At 38.7% G+C, this 24,214-nt stretch overlaps 1 protein-coding gene across 3 annotated transcripts in view; it reads left to right on the forward strand.

Annotated features, from left to right (window-relative positions):
- Window positions 1–4,011: 4,011 nt before the first annotated feature.
- ankrd44 (ankyrin repeat domain 44) overlaps window positions 4,012–24,214 on the forward strand; it is a 55,696-nt gene continuing 35,493 nt past the window's right edge. For all 3 annotated transcript variants that reach the window (XM_041806739.1, XM_041806740.1, XM_041806742.1), the window contains exons 1-2: window positions 4,012–4,143; window positions 22,424–22,507. In XM_041806739.1, coding sequence (XP_041662673.1) covers window positions 4,117–4,143; window positions 22,424–22,507 — 111 coding nt within the window. In that variant the 5' untranslated portion in view covers window positions 4,012–4,116. The remainder of the gene's footprint in view (window positions 4,144–22,423; window positions 22,508–24,214) is intronic.

The raw sequence follows: 24,214 nt of genomic DNA on the forward strand, positions 1-24,214 counted from the left end.
AGGAGCCTCCTCAGCTTCCTGTCTTTATAACTTCAGGAATGATCTGAATGAAAACAATGAAGCATGAAAACATGCTGCTGTCCCTGCTGCTGCTTTCTGTTTGTTGAGTCAACACAGAGAGGAAACCTGGAAAACTCTGCACATCTCTGTTAATAATAACCTGGCCGTGGGGAGACAGCTGTGATTAAAAAATGTTTCTGCAGTGAAACATCGTCTGCTGAAGTGACACAAACATCAATGTAACAGACCCTCTAATTTATATCTGCTGCCTTTAAAGCACTTATCTTGTTATTTTTGGACACACTACTGCCGGATTAAATCTTCTCTACTTCAAACTACGTGCAAAGAAGCTGTAACTGCATTTTTACAGGTCTCTGATTCCAAATCATGAATAATCTCCCTGTAAAGGCTCCGCATCAGTTAATAAGACAAATCCAACATGAACGGCTACAAAGGAGAGAGGGTTAAAGCTCCTGAAAACACAGCCCTGCCATGAGGCCAGAGAGAATTCGGTTTTGACCTAATTTGGGTTTAATTAATCGTTAAATTAAAAAGGCTGAGCTTTTTAAGTGGATGAAAAATGCAAAAACAGATCCAATCCTCATGTAATCCAGAGCTGTGTAATTTTAAATCTTCAGCACTTTAGATGCTTTTAAAGCCTCTACGCCAGCGATAGCCAGGGCCAGAGGTGTTTTCAGGTTCTCTGTCCATTTGGCCATTGTTGCAAACGTGATATCTAAAGAACGCTTTAAGGGATTTTCTTCAAACTTTGCACAAATGCCCCCGCTAACTCACGGATGAACTGATTAGAACTCAACATTTCAGCGACAGTATCAGGATATTTGAAGGGCAGGGGCCAAAATGATAAAAAGGGCACCTATAGTGTGCAGTGGGGCTCCATGGTTCAAAAAGTTGTCATATATTATTGTGATATTAATAGTGATGGAATTAGAAATCCTGGTTAAGATTCAACTTTTTCTCTTTTTAGCTTATGATTATAGCTACTAAACCTGAACAAAGATACACAGGAGAGGATGTCAATGAAAATGAACTTGACACCAAGGAGCCTATAGCACTTTATTGCATTTTCTCCACTGCTGGACATGTGGATTCGTCCACTGAGGAGACCTTGCTCACTGGGAGGTACTCTATCACTCATTCAGTCAGGAACACTCTCTTCACACATTTCACCATTTTACTGCAAAATAGATGTACAGTTTTACTAGGCAGAGAAGGCAGGAGCGCATGGCTAGAAATCCCATATGCATCGACGCATTATGACAATGAGAATTGAACACAATAAAATTAGTTCAGAAGCAATGAATCCATAGTAACATGAATCTCAATATGGGTGCAACAACTTTATGCTATAAAGGAGGAGGCTGTGGTGGAGGAGGTGAAGCTTTGCCAGCAGCTGCAGCTGTGTGGTGAATCAGTATTAATGTAAGCAGGGATTAGTGAGAAGTATGTTATATTTAAATACACCGCTGTGCTGAGAGAAAGAGCTGTGATTGGCTGTGGCAGCTGGGAGGCAATAATTGGGATCAGCTGGGCGTCAGCTGATCATAAGACTAGTGTGTCCTACATGAATTAACGCTGTTTCATTTGTCCACTGGAGGGGCAGCACGGAGGGCATTTTATCACACACTGTCCCTTTAAAGGCAGCCTAGAGAAACATTGTTATATATCCACTTAGAGGGTACTAAGCATTTTTTCCCACTCAGAGGGCATCTATAAATTTATCACAGTGGCATACAAGAAGGCACTTTTGCAGCAACCTTTAAAACATTAGGGCACCACCCCACTTTTGGGTCCATCAGTGCTACACTTTGTCTTGAGGGTGAACTGATTAAATTTTGGAGGTCAAAGGTCACTACAATCTTACATACAGTGACCTTGTACCATATCACAGCCTCTTAGGAGCCAATCTTCCTTGATGCTTGTGAGAAAAATACCAAGAAATTTCAGTCTGCGTTTGGTAATCTAGACATAAAAGGAAACATCAACAATAGTTAGCGAGCTTTTGGAGGCATGCAACCAGCCTGCAGTAGTTCTATTATGGATATATGATTGTTGCAACACTTAATAAGCTTACTATAGATGTCAAAATACAAAAATAGATCCACAAATAAACTTTGTGCACAAAAAGTAAGGAAATTTGTGTTTTGTCAATTAGTTTGTTGTAACAATGCTTCTTAGCAGTAGATCTTATACTGTTGGAGAGCCTGTTAATGATTGCCATTATGGGAGGCAGTGTCAATGCAGAGAGATACTGAGATGATCTTCTGCAACCAGTGCATGTTCCTTACAAATGTGGCACAATATAAAGAGGAAATAAACAGGCTTTACAACAGAATAAGATTCATCGCCTTGAAGCACTCTTACAACAAAGAATGAAATCTACTAAACAAAAATGTACTTACTTTCTGTGCTGGGTTTACATCCAAAATTCCTCTGAAAAAAATCCACAAATAGATCACCAAACATGGAAATAGGTTTTAGATGTATGAATAGATTCCCAGTAGATCCGCAATCCATTAATAGTTCCACAAATGCATGAATAGTTCCACAAATTAATCCACAAATGGATTAAAAAATTGCAAATAAATCCACAACATTGCACATGGATCTAAAAATGTGTAAACAGGGATTTAATGAGAGTTAGTAATATTGGGTCCTTGGGACATCCCTGGGGGCCATCAGGTATCTGTGTGACAAATGAGAGAAGTATTCCTGCATCCTTGGCACAAAGTTGGTCACATTCCCAGTATATTTTGGTGTCCATCAGGATCTCAAGGCACAACCGGGGTGGGTATCGTTTCTGGTTTTTGGACCTAAAAATGTCTTCTCTGCTTTTTGCAGATGATGTTGTCCCATTGGCTTCTTTAGCTGTGGACTTCCATCAGGCATGGGACCAGTCTGAATTTAGGCGTGAAGCTTTTGGGATTCATGAAGGGGTCAGGTGGGAGGATAGCTGAAGAGATGGGGCTGCCAGAGCATAAGTGCCAAACCGGCATATGCTCCCCATACCCATACTTGACCTGTTTTGCTGGACAAGGGCTCAATTCCAATTGTTTTACTGAGATCTTGACTTGTTTATCCTGTCATAATGACTAGAGATATCTTGAAGACAGCTTTTTTTTCCCATGAAAATGCTCTAAATTTCTTGGGATCTTTAAAAAAACACTGCTCCTAAGGGGGGCCAGGCTCAGCCTTAGAGATAGGGTAATGAGCTCAGACATGAGAGGGAGCCTGGAGTAGAGCCACTGCTCCTTCACATCGAAAGGAGTCAGTTGGGGTAGTTAACTGTAAGCCTCATGGACGCCTCCTTTTGGAAGTCTTCCAGACACATCCAGAAGGGGAGAGACCAAAGGGTTAGGCCCAGATCTTACTGGAGAGATTTTATTGGTTAGCCTGCTGCTATCATGGCGTGACGAAAGCAAATAGATGGAGATTTGATAAATATGTAATTATGTATTTTTAGTTAAATGCTAGTAATTTATAATATTATTGATATTGATACCATGTTTTATAACTTCATGATGCTGCAGCTTTAAGCGTTTTTCTTGTTTAATCCATCCAGCAGAGGGCAGCAGCGAGGAGGAGGTGCTGCTGGTTGTTGATGCTGAGGAAGCTTCTCCTCCACTTCTGCATCAGGGAAGAGGAGGAGGAGGAGAGAGACAGCGTTAACTTCCTGTGTGGCGATCTGAGTTCAGCCTGGCTGCAGCTCCGGGAGCGTTGAGCCTCTGCAGACCGGCCAGGAGGAGGCTTCAGCGGGAGGAGGAGGTGTGTATGGGCCGGAGAGACTCCCGGGACCTCCGTGCGTAAAGAGCAGCGGAACAAGGAGCCCTAGATGTGGATTGTTTACAACGGAGGGTCCCGCCGATCCTGCTCCACAGCGGCCGCTTCGGCTCAGCAGACCCTCCGCAGATAGCGTCACTGGAGCGGGCTGATGGTGGCCCTGGTGCTCGGCCTTCATCCTCTTCATCATCCAGCCTGCTGTGAGAGCGTTTAACCCGGGGGAGTCCCGCGGGAGGAGCGGAGAGAGGAGCCGGGGAGCGGAGCAGCATCGCCCGGTGCACGGTGCAGCGGGGCCGGGGAGGAGCTGACCCAGAGATGGCTGTACTCAAACTGGCCGATCAGGTAGACCCTGCTAGCTGTTAGCTTAGCATTAAAGTGGCTTCATTATGTCTTTTTAATAGAAATTTATTTTAATATCTCTGCTAGTTTTTGTGTTTCTTTTATGAGAACGGATCAGTCTAAAAACCAGGATAAATCCTCATGATCCTCCTGAAGAAAAACACACATAATTCATTCAAAAAGCTGCTAAAAAGTGGAGGTTTTCATTTCTCCTAATTTTGGCTTTTATGGCAATAAATGTCGATGTTCCGTTAAAATTAGGACAGCCCATTTCTGCTCTATACTTCCTGCTCTGTTTCCTTCCGCAAGCATCCTCTCTGCTGCACAGAGCATGTCCTCAAATACAACAGAGCATGCCCCAAAAAGAGAAATATAACCAGGCTGACCTTAATAATAATAAGAGAAATATATCCATCCTCTCTGCTGCACAGAGCATGTCCTCAATGAGAAATATAACCAGGCTATCCTTAATAATGAGAAAAATATATCCATCCTTTCTGCTGCAAAGAGCATGTCTTCAAATACAACAGATCATGTCCTCAATAAGAGAAATATGATCATGTATGTCCCTAATAATGAGAGAAATATATCTGCACAGAGCATGTCCTCAATTACAGAAATATAACCAGGGTGTCCTTAATAGTAATAAGAGAAATATATCCATCCTCTCTGCTTCACAGAGCATGTCCTCAAGTACTACAGAGCATGCCCCAAAAGAGAAATATAACTAGACTATCCTTAATAATGAGAGTAATATTTCCATCTTTTCTGCTGCACAGACCATGTCCTCAAAAATAAAGTACCCAGTATGTCCTCAATAATGAGAGAAATAATACAGGGCATGTCCCCAAATACGACAGAGCATGTCCTCAATAAGAGAGAGAACCCAGTATGTCCTTAATAGGAAGGGAACATATCCATCCCAGTAAAACAGTGCATGTCCTTAATAAGAGTAATTAAACAATCAGGTCCTCCAACAAAGAAATGTAACCAAGTGTGTCCTCACGGGGGGGAAAAGGGTCCTGATTACCTGGGCCCCCAGTAGGAAGGGGCCCTTGAGAAACCTGTAATGAAAAGTGTGTTCTTATTTATTTTTTCTTAGTAATAAGTTTTATTATTGAATCAAATGCAACCAAAATAATCAGTCAACAGACTGAAATTTGTATCAAATAGAATAAAATGAAATAATGGGGGGGGGGGGGGGCTGCTCATCCCTTAAAAAAAGTCCAGCACTGCGCAAGTAATTTTAACTTAACCATAGTAAAAATTTTGCTCATAAATTGAGAAATTATGGTTTGTTGCTGGGTAAGGGGGGCTCTGTGTTATATTCTTTCTGGGGTCCTAAATCCCTGGCTACGCCCCTGGTCCACAGTAACAGAAAAATAAACAAGTAGGTCTTTAGCTAGAAAAGTATGACAGAGGATGTCCTCAATAAGAGAGAAATAACCAAGTATGTCCTCATTAAGAGAAATAAAACTGAGCTTGTCCTAAATAAAAGACATACAACCAATCTTGTCCTCAAAAAGAGAGATACAACCGAGCATGTTCTTAATAAGAAGAGAAATATAACTTAGCATGTCCTCAATTATCGAAATACAACCATACAATTACAAGTACTAACAAAACAAAACGTGCCATGTAGAGAGAACTACAAGCAGCCTGCAATGGCCTGAAAAACTGGCTCAAAATATAAGTCTTAACTTTTACAGAGAAAAAAGCCAATCCTGATTTTGGATTTGGCCAATCAGTTTCTACTGTGGCTATTGCCAACCCCTGTGCATGTCCTTACATCACTGCCTCACCAAGCATGTCCTCAATAAGAGAAATATTTTTGTGCATGTCCTAGAAAAATGGAAACATAACTATGCTAACTGCTGCACTGAGCTTGTGTTGTATCATATTGTATTGTACTGTATAGTACCATATTGTGGTGTTTCAATTTTTATAGAATATCATAACACTTCTTATCATATCCCAACGTATCATATGGCATCATATCGTATTGTATCCTACTGTATTACATCGTATCCGATTGTATTGTATCATATTTGTATCATGTCATATTGTATTGTGTAAAAATACAAATACAACCATCCTCACTACTGTATAGAGCATGTCCTGAAAAAGAGGAGGGAGGGAAACCAACTTTCAAATGTTGCTACCATATTTGTCTAACTTAGGCAATGTGCAGTGATTTTCCACTGCACAACAATTATTCAATATTGGAGTCTTGAAGTTTCATTTTTCATCATTAAAACAGATTTCAAATGATTTCATTTTTCAAGTATCATAATAAAGTTTATCAGGACAACCCTAACGCAAATTACCACTAATTAAGACTTTTGCATCTTTATTGCAGATATCCTGAAAATGATAGTGAATACTTCTGCTGCTCTACACCAAATATAACCCATGTTGTGATTGTCATTATGCCAGAATTTTAAACTAATATGCAAATCAACTGATGTTTAACTGTTCTGATGCCACTCCAACAAACAGGTCTCCAAGGCATCTAATATTTGGTTGTTCTTTTTCAGTTGTCAAAAATTTGAAGCAAACTCCCACACTGTCTAAATTGCTCAAAACATTGGTTAAATCTAAATATTGTCAATATCTTTTATGGATTCATTGCTCTGCTACGTGTTTTTTTTTACTTGGGTCTGTCTGGGGGCTCCTGAGTAGGTTTCAGGATGTCCCAGCAGAGCAAAAACAGAAACAACAACGCGTGGCTTATAAACCTTATGAAATATATTTCCAAGTATTAACCATATCAGATTGGGAATCTTTAACCAACATCTTATCAATCATCGACTGTGTTCAAAACCAGACCAGGTTAAAAGTCCCTGGTGTTAAAAGTTTTAGAATAACTGGATTGAAATCATCAGATTTGATCTTCTGTGTAAAACAAGGCTGCCAGTCTTACAGTTTAATGTTGTGTCTTAAAGATTTTATGGTTTGCACATTCCAGGAGTGATTAATGATATTATACTAATCCCTGGCACGTCTACTTCATTTCCAAATTATGTAAACAAGTGTGAAGATTAATTCAGGAAAATATGTGAGTCTGCGCATGAGACGGGAGGTCTGTCTTCAGGATACCAGGAATACGCTAGAAGTCTAATGAAGTTCTGTGTTTATTTGCAACCTAAGGACCAAGGAAAAATCTGAGACAGTCATGGCCCTCACTTTAACACTCTTTAGCGACAAATCTAGCACTTTTATTCCACAGGAATGACACTCTAAATCATGTCCAAAAAATTTAACCTGCTAGATTCCTATCACATATCTGTTTTGCTTTGCTGCATCTCTCAGGATACATCCTTGAAGTTGCAAAATCAGGGCATCTCCAATTTATTTTTGCATTTATTTGAATAGGAAATATTATAGGAAACTGGGCAGAGAGTGGGGAATGATGGGAGAAAGGAGCCACAGGTCAGACTCAAACCTTTACCACCACTTTGAGGAGAGAATAGCCTCATGCCCTGCGGGTGGGACCTAACCACTATGCCATCAGTACCTTGAATCTCTGTGAATTTAATGATCCATAATGTTGAAAAGTTCAGAAGCTTTATGAAAAATAACTTCAGTTAAAGAGGGAGAGCACTCTATGGATTGGTCAGTTGTTTTTGTCCATTTAGACACTTCAGAACTTTGTCTGCTGCTTTTTGGTTATTAAAAAACAAGAAAAGAACAAAAAACGGGAGCCTAGAACTTCTATTTTTCCTGTGATTTTCAATCAGAATTCAATATCATTTCATTTAAACATGAATCAAATTAAGGTTTAAAACCCTGATATTATAACAGCCTTAACGACAATTTCTTTCATTAAAACAAGAATCTAAATTTCCTCTGATGTGCTGCTCCACATCCTTCAGAGAAATGAAAAATCAAAGCTAAAATGTTGGTAGATTTGGCACTGGCAGTCTTACCATAAATGGTTATTCAGCTGTGGGGGTCTCCTTCTTTTTAGCAACAGGAACAAAAAGGTGCTCTTCAATATTTAAAGAATATTTAAGCAACTTTTTGATTGACTGCATTGTAAGTTGACCAACCTGGCTGGTTATCAGTGCTGAATGAGTGTTGCCAGTCTCAAAGTTAGGCAGGAGGGTTTCTGGGCTCAGCCTTAGAGATAGGGTGAGGAGCTTGGACAGCAGCAGCAAATATGGGTTAAGAAAGGCAAAAATGGATGGTAGAAATGGATGGTAGAAATGGTGAAAAGCAGTCAAAAAGTGGCAGAAATGGGTTAAAAGTGGCTCAAATGGGCTGAAATAAGTGAGGACAGTGTGGCAGAAATTTGCCTAAAGTAGCAAAATCTGGCATCAAGTGGCAAATAATTGGCTGAAAGTGGAACAAATGAGCATTAAAATGGTGAAAAGCACTTAAAAATTAAAAAAGGGTTAAAAGTGGCTAAAATGGGCTTTAATATGTGGTGAACAGTTGCACAAAACAATGAAAGTGGCAAAAAGGTGTTAAACAAGGCAAAAAAGGGATAAGCAGCAAATATAGGTTAAGAACGGAAAAAAATGGTAAAATGGGCAGAAAAACTGGTGAATGGCGGTTAAAAGATTGCAAAAAAATTGGGTTAAATGTGGCAAGGATAGGCTTGAAGTGGCAAACATGGGCAGTTGGAATGGCAAATATGGGTAAAAGGGTGCAAAAAAATGGTTGTTGTAAAAATGGGTGACTAAAGTAGCGAAAAGGGTTAAAAGTAGCAAAGATTAAAAATTAAAATGGGTTTAATCTATAAACAAATGTGTAAACAAATGTGGCAAAAATAGTGATGAAAATGGGTTAAAAAGTGGCATGTATAAATTATTTGAACATCAGATTCCACTAACAAGTTGACACATTTTTAAGCTCCAAAATCAATCAATCAATCAATCAATCAATCAATCAATCAATCAATCAATCAAATTTATTTATAAAGCACATTTAAAAACAGCAACAGCTGACCAAGGTGTTATCCATGACAGGGAGTCACACAGAAAAGTTAAGATGCACACACATATAAAACTACATGCAGTGAGGATAATTATTACAATGACAAACTAACAAACAAACAAAAAGAAATAAAATAAATGGAACAAAATAAAAACAAAAAATTGTTGCTGAATGAAGTAACTGTTAGCCAGGATGCTAACTATGCTACTGGTCCAATGCATTGATACTGTCAATAAATAACAGCTGGAGAGGACCCAGTCTCTGGGGTGACAGGGGCTCAGCCAAATCTGTGGGAGGCCTTCCCAAAGTAAAACATGGATTCTTTACAAAATGCGAAGATTTGAATTCTAAAGAACAATAATCTACAGGTTTATGAGCAGAGAAGGCTTAGGTGGTTTAGCATTTTTGGCTCAGACATTTAGTGAGTGGTACCTAAATCTGAGTTCTGATTGGGATTGGTGGGTATTGGATATATCAGTACCCATCCCTAATCAACACTGAAACTTGACTACCACTCTTAGTTACAAACACTTGTTATCAGTCTCATAAACTACTAAGAATTGGTATCAGTCCTTAAAAATTAACATCTGGTGACTCCTAATGGGAAGAATGTGGAGTGGATGAAGGCTTCAAGGTCAAGAGCAAATTTTCAAATACAAATATCAAATGTGCAAACCATATTTACTCTTTTTTATGGGTCAAATTGTTTTTTTTCCTTTCTCTAAAGTATTAAAATGCATAAAAATGTCCATAACAGTTTCCTTGTTGTCAAGAGTTATGCCTTCAGTTTGCTTGTTTTGATAGATCCACAGTCCAACACCCAAAGATACACAGTTTAGGATAATATTACCTCAGACAAGCAGCAAATCCTCTAATAATTAACCAATCACTGCAGCTCTAATTGGGTGTATGATCCTTAAATAGGGTAAAGTTCAACCCCCAGTGCTTTCTGTTTACCTTACAGGTCCCTAAACCTCATTATGGAAGCAGTTTCCCTCCTTTAAACAGCCTCTTTTAAACTCTTAAATAGTTATTTTGTGATTTTGTCTGTGAATGTGTTCCTGATAAAAGGCAGCTTGGATCTAAAGCGACGTGTTACACTGAGACGTTATGTAGAAATCCCTGCCTGGCCCAGCTTTGTCTTCACTTCTATCAGATCTGCCATTTCGTTAACTTCAAAGAAGGGAAGAGCGTTTTTTTTTTATGAAACTCATCAGAAGTGAGGGACTTCCTGTTATGTTGATGCTGATGAGGTCTGGTAATGTCTCTGCAGACAGCTCAGTGGCTTATAGAATTCTTTTTTATCATGTGCTCATCAAGAGAAGATCACATGCAGATGTGTTATTCTAGGATCTTTTAAAACCTGCTGTGGTAGATAATGCTCAGCTGCTTTGTAAGTGTGGTGCAACTGAAGAGGAAAGTTCTCAAGGAGGCTCATGTTCAGAGGTTAAGACATTGGTGAACTAGGAGCAGAGTTGTAATGGACTGAATCATAATAGGATTAATAATGTGTCTTCTCTACTGAATGAGCAGCCTGGAGGACACTACTCACCTTCTCTTCAATATATCAGCCTTGTTTACATTTTTTCTAGCCAAGTAGTTGTTGAAAGTGTTTTCTCTGTTAGAGAAGCTGATAAAGAGGCGCTATATTGTGTTTTCTCCAACAGAGGACCATTGCATATTGTATTCTTCAATAGAAGGGCATCCTTAAGCGTTTTGCTCCATTTCCCTTGTCTAAGCAGCATCATTTAAAGCATTTATTCCCATTCAAAGGGACTTATACTTTCTCCTCAGTGAGAACAAACTAGCTGGGGTGTCAAACTCAATCACAGCAGGGGCGGGATTCTGGATTCAGGACTAACCTGAGGACCTAACAGGGTCACCTTTTTAACCATAAACTGTCAACCTTGTTTCACCGGTAATAAAATATGAAAAAAACAAACTGAGCACTAATCATAAACGATTTTGACATTTAAAAAGTTAAAAAGATAATTGTAAAGGCTCACAATCTGAGAAAAATAAATGTATTTGTTCAAAAAGGTAAAAACATGACATTGAAATTGAAAAATAATGTTTTTAAAGGCAAATATATTAGAAAGAGAGTCAAAATCATGAGTTTAAAAGGTCAAAATATGAAATAAAATTTGTAATAATGACATTAAAGTCAAAATGTGATTTAAATTTTAAATTGTGAGTCTAAAAGGTCAAACTAGGGATTATGAAGTCAAAGTTTGGAGTTTAAAATATGAGGCAAAATACAAAATAAATGGGTAAAAAGGTCAAAGTATCACTTAAAAATTTGAATTATGAATCTTAAAGCTCAAAATATGATATGAGAAATCAAAATTATGAGTTGAAATGCTCAAAATATGTAATTAAAAGTTTGAGTTGTAATTTTGAGATGCAAAATTGAAAATGTGAAATCATAACACAAATTATTTTCTTTACCGATATTCCTGACTTCTTATCTACATATTTTTACCCTTTACTTTTTCAGATTTTGTGACTGTACAGTTAGAGTAGAGTAGAGTAGAGTAGAGCTGTACAGTTGATTTAATTGCAATTGCCAATAAAAATCAGAGTGTCAGGCTGTGCAGTGACATTATTGCACAAAAGGCTACATTTATCTTTGTATTAAGAAGTTCTGGAAAGGTTTACTAAAATCCCTGCAGAAAGTTGAAGTTTACAATAGGGCCACTGTTGCACTTTGCTGACTAAAATTTAAGAAAAGATTCACTTTTATTTTGTTAGGGAAAATTATGTTATTTTGAAATCAGTACTCTAAAAAGCCAGGTTTTGTATTTTTTGTGCAGTTTAATATTTGTATGCTTTGAGTTGAGAAATGCACACTTCAAAACTATCATTATCCTCTGAAATCACAATATTGCCCAGTATGATCGCAGTCACTCATTATTACCAAGTACACTGTTATTTCTCCTCTAAAATGGTGCACTACAGTGCACCAAAAACACTTCAGCCTTTTAAATGATTCATAGAGCTTTGGCTTTTTTCATGAATAGCACATCAGTGGGTGCTGTGCCACATTTTCTCCACTGGCAGGGCCGTTCTTTGCACTTTTCTCCACTAGAAGGACATGCTTTAGGCATTTGATTGTGTTTTTGTCCACTGAATGACATTCTTAAGGACCATGCACCTTTTTTTTATACTTTAGGTGACATTCATTAGTGTCATGAATCAAATTTAGTTGACCATATTTCTCCTCTGAAGCAGCACCTTGGTAGCCTTTCAAAGGTGATTGATTGCAGATCCATCTTGCAAAGCTTCAAAGTGGTATTCTTTTTCCTGGTTAGAGAATGACTGGACCAATCAGCATCATTTTCTTAGTGGAAAAGACGTTTTTACTCTTCTCCTGACCAACTGAACAAGGGTTCAGTTTACTGACTGGCTCCACTGACAGTGAACAGTGATAGCAGCTGTTGAGATTACTCCTTGGTGCCTACAGTATAATATGTTTTGTTCTTCTGATTGGTCCATAATGAATTTTACGGACAGAACTTTTGCCCAATCATCTTATGAGATGTTTTTTAAGGTTCTGTCCTTACCTAAAGACATCTATGGGGTGTTGCCCAGATAAATGTCAATGTGGCGCTTTTCTAACAAATTCACAATGCAATGAAAAAGTATTTTCCCTGTCCTCATCTTCTTTTTTCATATTTGCCACTCTTAGATGTTTCAGATCATCAATCAAATTTTAATATTAGACAAAGATAATATGACTAAATACAAAATACAGTTTTTAAATAATGATTTTATTAACTAAGGGAAACAAGCCATCCAAACCATATGTAAAAAGTATTTCCCCCTCCTTTTGTTTAATCATGAATTACCTGTGATTAATCACTTTTTTGTAAAGCTGTGGCCAGTGAAACTGGCCACACCCAGGCCTGATTACTTCCAAACCTGTTGAATCCAGAAATCCCTTAAACAGAACCTGTGAGACAAAGTGAAGAAGGATCTCAAGAAAAAATGCATCATGCCACGATCCAAAGAAATTCAAGGACAAGTAAGAAACAAAGTCATTGACATCTATCACTCTGAAAGGGTTACAAAACATTTCTAAGGCTTTGGGACTCCAGTGTGCTATGGTGAGAGCCATTATCCACAAATGGAGAAAACTTGGAACAGTGGTGAACCTTCCCAGGAGTGGCCTGCCTACCAAAATGACCCCAAGTGTATGGATGACTCATCCAGGAGGTCCCAAAAGAACCCAGAACGACATCCAAAGACCTGCAGGCCTCACTAGCCTCAGTTAACGTCAGTGTTCATGATTCAACAATAAGAAAGAGACTGGGCAAAAATGGCAGGAAAGTTCCGAGGCCAAAACCACTGCAGACCAAAAAGAGCAAAATGGCTCATCTGGCATTTGCCTAAAGTGTCCTGATGATCCCCAAGACCTTTGGGAAAATATTCTAGGGGACTGACGAGACAAGTTTTGGAAGGAGTGCATCCCGTTCCATCTGGGACCACTTGCTGTAATTAATGGAACCATGAATTCTGCTCTCTACCAGAAAATCCTGAAGGAGAATGCCATCAGTTCATGACCTCAAGCTAAAGCACAGTTTGGTTATGCAGCAGGAAAATGATCTCAAGCAGACAAGCAAGTCCATCTCTGAATGGCTTAAAAACCAATTGCAGGTTTTGGAGTAGTCTAGTCAGAGTCAAGATGCTGTGGCATGACCTGAAACAGGCCGTTCATGCTGGAAATCCAATAAGACTGAGTTAAAACAATTCTGCAAAGAAGAGCAGTCCAAAATTCCTCCACAGTGATGTGAAAGACTCATTCCCAGTTGTCCAAATGCTTGCTTGCAGTTTTTGCCATAATTGGAAGGAGACATATACTTTTTTACAGCACTGTACCTAATGTGAGAGCATACAAGAGCACCTTTTAGGGATGCATGATATTGAGTTTTTGCTGATATCCAATCCTTCAGTCATGAAAATGCCCTTAAAAATCTAGGGAATGAGGATGAACAAAAACAAACATTGCAGCTGATGTAGGTCTGTTAGTCTTGCCAATAAATGCCCAAACCTTTTTATACTTATAACTGATACTTGCAGCCATAATAAGATAATATTAACAGCTGATACATTGGTTGTAAAGCAGCTTTGCAGACTTTATGAAAAGTAAAAATTTCTGCTGCACTTGTTAATAATCTTCATTTTAGCTTAGCATTAAACAGACTAAACGTACTCTGTGTTTTTGAGGTTCAAATGCATGATACTAAGAGCAGTTTTTAGGAGTAAAACCTCATCTTTCCTCTGAATAGAAAACAGAGGAAGCACAGGAAGTCGTTGACTCTTGACTTTGTGCCACAGCACTGCTCTGTGTGGAAAGCCAGTGGATATGCGTATGTTTGTTATCAGATTTCCGGTGTTATTTCTACTTTTCCCTTGTTTCTAACTTCAGTTTCCTCGATTGTTTCCTGCGTCTGTGAGAGGCAGGTGAAAAGTTCTGTCTTCCTCAGCATTCAGGGCACATGTGAAGGCAGACTGGAGGAGTAAAAGCCCACAGGAGAGCCTCAGAAGTATGTCATCGTCCCTTAAGGGGGAGGAGATGGGGCAGTTTAGGGCCTGTCACCGCGGGCATCACAGGAAATGAAGACATGGCTGCAGAGCACAGGCTTTCTTTATGCAGGGAGGCAGTAAACAGGACACAGTGCATGTGTGCTGCATGTTTTCGTGTTACCGTTGTTGTGTTTTGAATGAAAACAGAGGTAATCTGATGGAGGAAGCTTGTGTAGGATAAGAGTCAGAAAGTGGAGGATAGATGGAGGAATCTGCATGTCTCTTATGTTGTATGCTCTCACTGTAGTTTGGATGAAATCTGTCAGGCTTTATGGCTCTGAGAAATAATGTTTTTAGTGTTAAAAAGTCGTCTCCATTACTGTATGGTGATTGTAATGTTAGAGATAATGTCAGAGAGGCTGTAGAGAGCCAGAGCGGTGACTTAACTTTGTTTGGTTCTGTAATTCAATAACGTCTCTTATTTGGTATTTCCTTTATCATTTTGTATGAAATGAAGAATGTCAGTGGTCTTCTCTTTGTCTTGTTAAACCCACAGAGGTCAAAGGCTCATGGGAAATGATGTCCGTATGAGGCTGTAAGAAAAACTACATACTAAATTAATGTTTAAACAGGATCTGCTGTTGAGGAAAGATTTTATCTGAAGCTTTAATGAAACAGTTTTTAACATCAGTGAGATTTTAAAGGAGGTTTCCTTTCCTTTCTTTTCTTGTTGTTGTTTTCACACTAATGAAGGAAACCATGCCTGCAAAACATCTTTTATATTTACTTTGGACTCTGTGCATGGTAATGGCTGCTGAGATGTTGGATGGTCATTACTGGTTACTATTTATACATGGTTTTTCTGATTAAACATCGAGAGATATGCTTGAAGGGATTGAAGTTCAGTGATTTTCTTGTCCTTTCAGCCTACAGCTGAATATACCACCAAGGCATTATATTAAATTTTCAACTTTTTAAAACTTTGTTTTTGGAAGTGTACACACATTCTGCCTCTGATGACTGCAACACATTGCAAGAAAGTCGGGACAAGAGCGTGCTTACCACTGTGTCCCGTTACCTTTTCTTTATCACTCAGGAGACTGAATACACTGATTGCTGAAGTACTGAAAGTGAATTTTTTTTCCCATTCTTCCTCCATGTACATCATAAGTTGCTCATCAGTGCAGGGTTTCTGTGGTTGTATTTTGTGCTACATAATTTGCTAGGGCTGGGTAGATAATCATGTTCAATTTCAATCAGGATTTTGGCCTCCCATGGATATAAAAACAAGATTATTGTGATGAAATAGTTACTGTGCTGCAAGCCTTTTTACGCTTGCATGTCAGTAGGTTTTGTCATGTAGTCAGCTTTTCATTGATAACTTTTATATTCCGCCATGAAAGTAATATTTATATTTTCATTATTAAATGGTGTTATTTTTATGTATTTATGTATGTTGTACTCAGTCTGTGCCACTGGCTGGTGAGTGAGTCTCGGCCTTAAGGTTCAAGTATTTCTGAGTCTTGTTCACGAGTGAGGGTTAAAGGAGGCGTGAGATTCATTGACAGGCAGATTGGTGCAGCGTCAGCAGGACTGATGTGGTGAAGAGGCAGCTGAACTGGAAGGCTCTCAATTTCCTGGTCAATCCTTGTTCCACAGCTGAATCATTTATGAAAATAATTTAATTGCTATATTTTTTCCTCAATATTGCAATTGTGATGTGATTTTCATTTTTTTAGGTTCCTCATCTTCTGTATTTTCCAAAAGACACAAGCAATTAATCATTCTATATTATAACCAACACAATACTTGTTTAACAAGGCGGACAATTTTGAAGAAATAACTGATTGTGATGATTTTGACTTGTATTGCAAATTGGATCTGAATCGTTGTATTGAAGCGAGTGAGTTTATGAAATTCTCATTTATAAGAAAAATGTAAAAAAAAAAAGAAGAAAGTAGGATTTTTTGTAGACTATTCCAGAAATATGGCATGGTATGTAATGCATAACATCTCTGCTGCAAAAAAAGTGTTCCAACCCTTACCTGTGGTCATGAACTCTGAGTAATGACTGGAGGAACGAAATTGTGGGTTTAAGCGATCGAAACGAGAGTCCTCAGCACTTGGTTTCTGGGCTCGGCCGTAGAGACAGTTTGAAGGACTCAGACATCCTGATGGAGCTTGAAGTAGAACTGCTGCTCCTTTGTTTTCAAAGGAGCCAGCTGAGGGGGATCAGTCATCTGATTAGGAGGCCTCCTGGGCGCCTCCATTTGGAGGTCTTCCGGGCATGTATCAACTGGGAGGAGACCTCGGGGAAGACCCAGAATGCACCGGAGGACATATATATCCTGTCTCGTCTGGTAATGCTTCAGGATCCCCCAGAAGGAGTTGGAAAGTGTTTCAAGGGAGAGGGATGTCTAGGTTGGATGGCTGGATGGATGAATACTGCATTTTGTAAATGAACTTGGGGTATCTTTGTTTAGTATTATTTTTGTTTCCTTCTTGCTCTTTATGTTTAACCTAGGATTGTGAATTGTTGTTGTGCTGCTATAGATAGTCTCTTTTTCTGTTGGCCAAAATTTAAATGAAATCTTGTCAAAATATTATCATCCTGAAGTGAAGAAAGTATTTTGTCCTGTATTTATCAGCATCTTTGTCTTTGAGGAAACTTTCCATTGGTACTCTCTGAATCTAAATCTCCGCTCCGTTCTGGTGCCAGCTCTGGCCTCACCGAGTGCCCCTGGTGCTTCCAGACCCAGTGCTGTGACGAGGAGCTCTGCCAGCTGAGTTTTTGTGCATGTAGACTGAAGAATGTGTGGAGCACTTAGAGAGAAAGGCCGAGCTGAAGAGGCCGTATGCTGGCAGGGCTGTACGATTTTCTAAAGACACAGCCCCCTCCTCACTTTTCTCTCTGCTTGTTTTCACTCTCTCTCCTGGATGGGTCCCTCTTCCCTTCTTTTCTTTTCACTTTACTAGAATAAACACTTATCACCCTCAATCAGACCTTTCAGATTTAAGTTAACCTATAAAATGTGCTAGCAGGACAATCAATACAAAAACTGATCACTTTATTTTGTTTTAACTCTGTGCAAGAACTGGTGAAAGCTTGTGAGAGAAAAATGACTAGGAGTCAGAATCATTAAAGATGCAGTGCATGTTGAAACATCCATCCTTTGCACCTTGTTAAATAGCAAACAGTGACTCATGCTCCGATTTCTTCTTTGAATGTGCCTGTTAGGAGTCCGTTGAGTCATCCTTAAGATGTCTCTTTCTGAGAGCCCTGACCTCCAGCTGAGGTAGGACTCCTGTTGATCCAGAGTTCACTGTTAGAAGCCCTGACATGCCCAGATTTATTCTAGAGCTTACTAAACTGCCATTAGATTCCACCAATGGAGCTAGGATGTCATCACAGTTGATTGTCTTCCACCTGCATTTCTCTTCAATTAGACTTTTGCTCCTGCAAACACCAAAACCTGCTGACATGTACAGAAAACCTCATATTTTGTATTTAAACTGCTATAAATGTCACTCAAGTTTGTATCTTATTACTGATTCTGTTATATTCTGACATCCTAGTCTCATAAACAGCACATTGATCTTTTGATGCAAAGATTGTTTAAATCAGGGCTGAGCCCAATACCGACGTTCAAGAAATACCGATGCCCACACCAGTGTTTCCTCATTAACCGTTGTTACTTGTTTGATTTTTGTAAATGTTAACATCCTCATCTGGGCCAGGGACTATTATCATTTTTTAATTTCTAACAAAAGTATGATCATATTCTTTATCACTTTAAAGGGGGTGAATTCAACCGGAGAAATCCACAATACAGATTTTGTTTAAAAATGTATTTCACAGTAAAAGACTTTTTTGAAAAATTAATGCAGCATGACCTCTTTAGCCTAAATAAATTCCAACTTATTTAGTAATTTATACTTATATTACTTATTATTTAAGAACTCTCAGTAAGATGCTGGTATAACAGCCAGCTCTACCTCAAAGTCTAATTCTTGGTTAGATGCATGTTTTTCTCGATAAAGATTATAAAGATTAGCATCTCTGCCTCAGTCTGTCTCTTTTCTCATTCAGGATGTGAGAAAATAGCTCCATCTCCTGCTCAGGTGGCATGCGTGTCAGTCAGTTGCGTGTTGTAATACACCGACGTAATTTACCATCCTCATCAAAATAGCAGTCCTTGTACCAGGATCTAATTAAGTAGTAATGCAGAAAAGAGGATCAGACCTTATTTGTTTGAATCTTTTGTGATGAAGTAGTCTTTGTTGTTTTAACACCGTGATCAGTGGCTGCCTCCATGTGCAAAACATTTTCAGGGCTCTTACTGAGGGGATCGTGCCAGCAGCCGATGAATCCAGTGCTCTGACTTCTCTAGTCAGCTGTTCAAATAGAAAGAGAAGTGTGATAAAGTTTTCAAACTAACTGCTGTGCAGCTGAAGTTGTGGGGAGTTTGTAGTTTTGAGGCATGTGTGGAGGGCATTTGTTTTTGTTACAAGAGGTTTTGCATTATGTTAAAATCATGTTATTCCACTTGGTTGAGACGTCCTGCTGCACTCTTTTGGGTTTCACCTCCAACTTGACATGTGCAACCTGCAGGGGTGAGTAGACAACAGGATAAAGTTTGTGCACTGCAAGGACTTGTCAGACTGTTGTCATCATTGCTTTTTGTCTTATTTTAGTATCTTCTCTTACATCAGCATACACTGTCTGTTTTTCACACTTGACAGACATCAGATACTGTCATTGGTGCACGTCACATTTTTTGTTGATGGGCCGATGATTGTCCGTAAAGCCAACATCAGCTGTTGAAAATTTTAGACCAATACATAGGTGCATTTAAAAAATCGTCTGTATATATAAATTAATATGAAGTTGTGCTGCACATTTTGGTCATAATGTCCAATTTGCAATCATACTGGACAAGATATGATACCAAACTCAAAAGGTATCATGGGTAGTTTATCATGCGTGGTTATCAAGGAAAACGCAAAGCACAATGGGAGCTTTAAAGTGTTTATTTCTCAAATCAAAACACATACATTTTAAGATGCATAAAATAATTCAAAACCTGAAGTTTTTACAGAACTGCTTTTACAATGATGTATTTTCCAAAAATATAAATTATGCAGCACTTTTACTGAGGCTGATGCCACAGGTGACATCACCTTTGTGCTCTGATGGATCCTCAGAAAAAGACAGTGTGATTATTGATGTGGCTTTTCATCAGAATCACACCTAAAGTCAGACAAAAACTCAGATGAGGAAGTGGAGTGGTTGCTCGTTCATGTGTGCTCGGTTTGTGTTTAAAGCAGAAGTGAAACGCAGCGCCGCGGTTCCTCTCTCGTTTCTGAGAAGAAACAACTAAGCAACAGGAAGTGAAGCAGGCGGCAAAAGGAAGTGAAGAGAGGACTGAAACTCTGATCTGATTCATCAGAAACATCCAGCATGAAGCCTGCACTGCTGTTTCTGCAGAGTTTTTACTTTTTGTGGGTTTTTTTGTCAATTAGAAAAACATAATTACACTTGTCTGAATGAGTTTTAAAGGACAATACTGCAGATTTTGTCATTTTGTCTCAGATAACTACAGTTTCACATCCTTATATTTAGTACTACATCTCCATTGTGAGTGGGATTTAGCAGATTTTGCAAAATGGAGTTTTATCCCATTGATGCACTCAACTTTGATAAGCTTAAATTGTCCTGCTTACTGATTAAACACCCAGGATTTGTAGAAATCAGGATAAACTAGAGAAATAGTGTTTGTTCTTTGATGTTTTAATTTGAAGTTTGTTCCTGCCTCCTATCGGTTTCCTCTGATCAGATCTGATTGTCTGCAAACATTCAGTTTTTTGCTGACTATGCATCTGCAGCCCTCTGTTTGCATGCACGTTGCACGTTTTCATCTCTGTCATGTAGGTGTGTGTGATATCGTCCCTCCTCTACGTTTGTTTGTCTTGTAAATTTTCATGCAGTGCAGAAGAATGCAAAGCACTGTCCAAATGATGGGAACATTTGCATGAACAGTGAATGTGTAATCTCACTAAAATGATCAGCAACAACAGACAATTAGGAAGCATTTTCATCAAAGATAACACACTACAAAAAGAGCTGAATGGTACTGGAAAAACTGACATTACTATATATTTTACTACTGTGATAAATGTGATTATTTAATAAAGAAGCAGCTTTCTGACAGTGACTCTGATGAGTAGAAGTGGTGTGAACCTTTTCTCTGTCCATTGAACGCCACATTTCTCTTTCTCTTATTGTGTTAGAGCTGGCAATGGCAGAGCAGAGGGAGAAAGCAGAAATCTTGCAACTTAAATAGACCAACAAATTGGGAGGATGTTTGTCAGGTGACTGGATTATGATGCATGTTAGGTGTGAAACGAGTGTAGCTCAAATTGTCTGCCTGGACTAGCTCACAGGCATTGCTTTATTTTACATAAACCCTGCTTGATTCTGTTGGATCAGACTGTATTTATATATATCTTATCATCTGATTAACATCATAGAGACCTCATCAAGTGCCATTATGTTTTTAGTTTATATTCCACACATAAGGTAGCTGAATGCAGCCTCATCTCTCTGGTGTGTCGTCTAGAGTTATCCATGTCAAGTATATTTACAAAAACGCTCATAACACAGTCAGATAATGCAAGGTGAAACAGCAAGTACATCTACGGCCTAAATCCTAAAATCCTAACCTTTTGTTGACCTCAGAAGAAGCGACAGTCAGTTTTCTGACTCAATTCTCTGTTATGATGCTTAAAATGATCCACAGGCCACTGTGGCTGATAGATTTGTCAAATTTATCTCACAATGAACAAAAAACAGCATTTAGCTGACTGTTCACTTTCAATAAAGGCAGTGACATCAGCTAACAACAGACTGTACTGAGATAAACTGCTCTGTGATTTTATATTGTAGTGTTAGTGGGGCGGGGTCATTCCCCACTGTTAGCTTGTGACATCATGAGTCCACATATTGGCCCTGCCCAAGTCAGAAAAGAGGTGAAAAACTTCATAACAGTCTAAATCCAAAAGTCAGTTATATGTAGATCTCAGTGTTTTCACATGTTTACAGCAACCATATTCCACCATGTCTAGTGTGTTAAGACAAAAAAACTTTGGATTTCACTTTACAGGGTCTTTAAAAAAATGTTTCATTTAGTGACGTGGTATTGAAAGTGTCAGAGTAAATTTTAACAACTGTATGACCAACAGCACTGACGTTTCCCTGCAGATGTTTAATTTTTTACCCGCAGTGGCGTCTGTGTCTTTAAATCCTTTACTGCTGGAGTGCTGATGGACTGATAGCCGCTCTCTGTGTGTCTCAGGCCTCTATTTACATCCTATCTGTTATCTGAGAGAGAAAATATGGGCCTGACCTCCACACAGAGCCCCTCATTAAAGTGTTTTCTCCTCTCAGACATTTTATTTTTATGATCTGTATCTACTAAAAACATTTTTCTCCATGTGGCAGTGAATATTTCAGCCTCCTGTCTGGAAGTTAGACATTAGAAGAGTTTTAAAAAGTCATGTTGTTGGTAATAGAGATCTTTTTGTATACAGTGTGTAGTAGCTGCTGTCTGTATGCACGAGGTTTAGTAAACACAGCAGCTGCTTCTCCACACAGGCGTGTACCGTGGGAAGGACCATGCTCGGTCTACTCTTGTTAAAAGTCCAGGAAGTTTCCTCTCTCATGTCGTTTCTGTCTCTCTGATCATTTAAATCATGCCATTGTTCCCACTGTTCCTAGTCTGATTCATTAATGTGAGTGTTCTTTCTTCTCCTGCAGCCTCCTCTCATCCAGGCGATCTTCAGCGGAGACCCTGAAGAGATCCGAATGCTCATTTACAAATCCGAAGACATCAATGCTCTGGTGAGAATAAAACACGAACATATAGTGTTTATTAAAACACATGATCCATATTGTCGTCCACCCATCCGTTATCTTCACTGCCTGTCCCATTTTGGGTTGTGCAGTGAAGCCAACAACAAAAGCTAACCAGTTTGGATGCATTTCAGCCTTGTTATGCCGACAACTTCTTAGACTACAAGCAGGTTATTCACAGTTTCACATGTTTAAAGTGGTGGAGGTTAACCATGAGTTTTAAACAAAGAAGGCAGGTGTAATGAAACTCATACTAGTGAAGCAGCTAACTTTGTCTGCAACAAAGACAGAAAACCTTGAGTGATGTGCTTGTCAGCACATAAATACTTTCTAAAGTCGCTTTGCCTGGCCTTTAATATAATGTATGATAACATTTATGATCTGAGTAAATGGATGTAAAAGCAATGAGCTTCTCTGTAGATATCCAGAGGTATAACATTACCATTCAGTGTAGTGCTACAGGCTAAAAACTACTGTTCATCCAGGAGCACTCCTGTCATATATTTATTACAAAATGTATATACAGTTTCACTTGGTGGAGAAGGCTCTGCTCTTAAGAAGCTCCCTGGGTTTGTCTGGTTAGCCGAGCAGTATGCTTTGATTTTCCAGGGAGTGCATGGCTAGAAACCCCCATATGGATAGATACATTTATAACAATGTGTATTGAATACATTAAGATTAGTCCGAAAGCAAATAATTCATAGTAGTATGAATTTGAATATGAGGGTGCAACTAGCTTTATGCTATAAAGGACGAGGCTGAGGTGTGAGTTTAAGCTTTACCAGCAGCAGCAGCGTGGTGCATCAGCATTAATGGAAGCAGGGATTAGTGAAAAGTATGTCATATTTAAATATGCCGCTGTATTGAGAGACAGAGGTGTGATTGGCTGTGGGAGCTGGGAGGTGATAATTGGGATGAGCTGGGCATCAGCTGATCACTGCTGGGCGCATGATTGCCATGTCCTGCATGAACTAACGCTTAGCTTTGAATCATAAACCTGAGGTTAAATTTCTACTGCCATCAAGAAAATATTTTGTCTGTCTGCTGAAGTGTAGACTGTTTAAGAGACAGTGCAGGCTACCAGTCACAGCTTTGGCTTTTTGCACACACAGAGCAGATAAATGAGGGTTCAGTATGACTGTAGAGGGTGAGTGATGATATCTAGGTGGTACACACATTTTTCAGGCAGATTGTTACAACAATTTCTGTGTACATGTTTGCATTTATTTGACTTTGCTTCACAAAATTGGAGAAATCTGATGTTGTCCTGTAGTGCAGTGTGATTTGGTAATAATATGTGATTATCCTGGACAATTTTACAATTTGCAATTGCAATTACAATATAATGCATAAATAGTATCATGAGTCTACTTGCTTTGTTATCAAGGAAAATACAGAGAATAATGAGAGTTTAGAAATCTGTATTTTTCAAAAAAAAAAAAAAAAAATATATATATATATTTATGTATATATATATGTATATATATATATACATATATATATATTGGATAGCATGAAAAATACAAAAACTGCAGTTTTTACAGTATTGCTATCAAAATATTTACCAACAAATTAAAGTTTTTCCTTTTTGAAAATAAAGGTATTTCTACAAAGGTCAACACTTAGCCCTGGGTGCCACTGACACAGCAAGCATCACTTCCTGTTTTCCTGCTGTGTTGCTCTGTCTTTTCTCAT

Source organism: Cheilinus undulatus, linkage group 15, assembly GCF_018320785.1.
Source record: "Cheilinus undulatus linkage group 15, ASM1832078v1, whole genome shotgun sequence".
Taxonomy (NCBI): domain Eukaryota; kingdom Metazoa; phylum Chordata; class Actinopteri; order Labriformes; family Labridae; genus Cheilinus; species Cheilinus undulatus.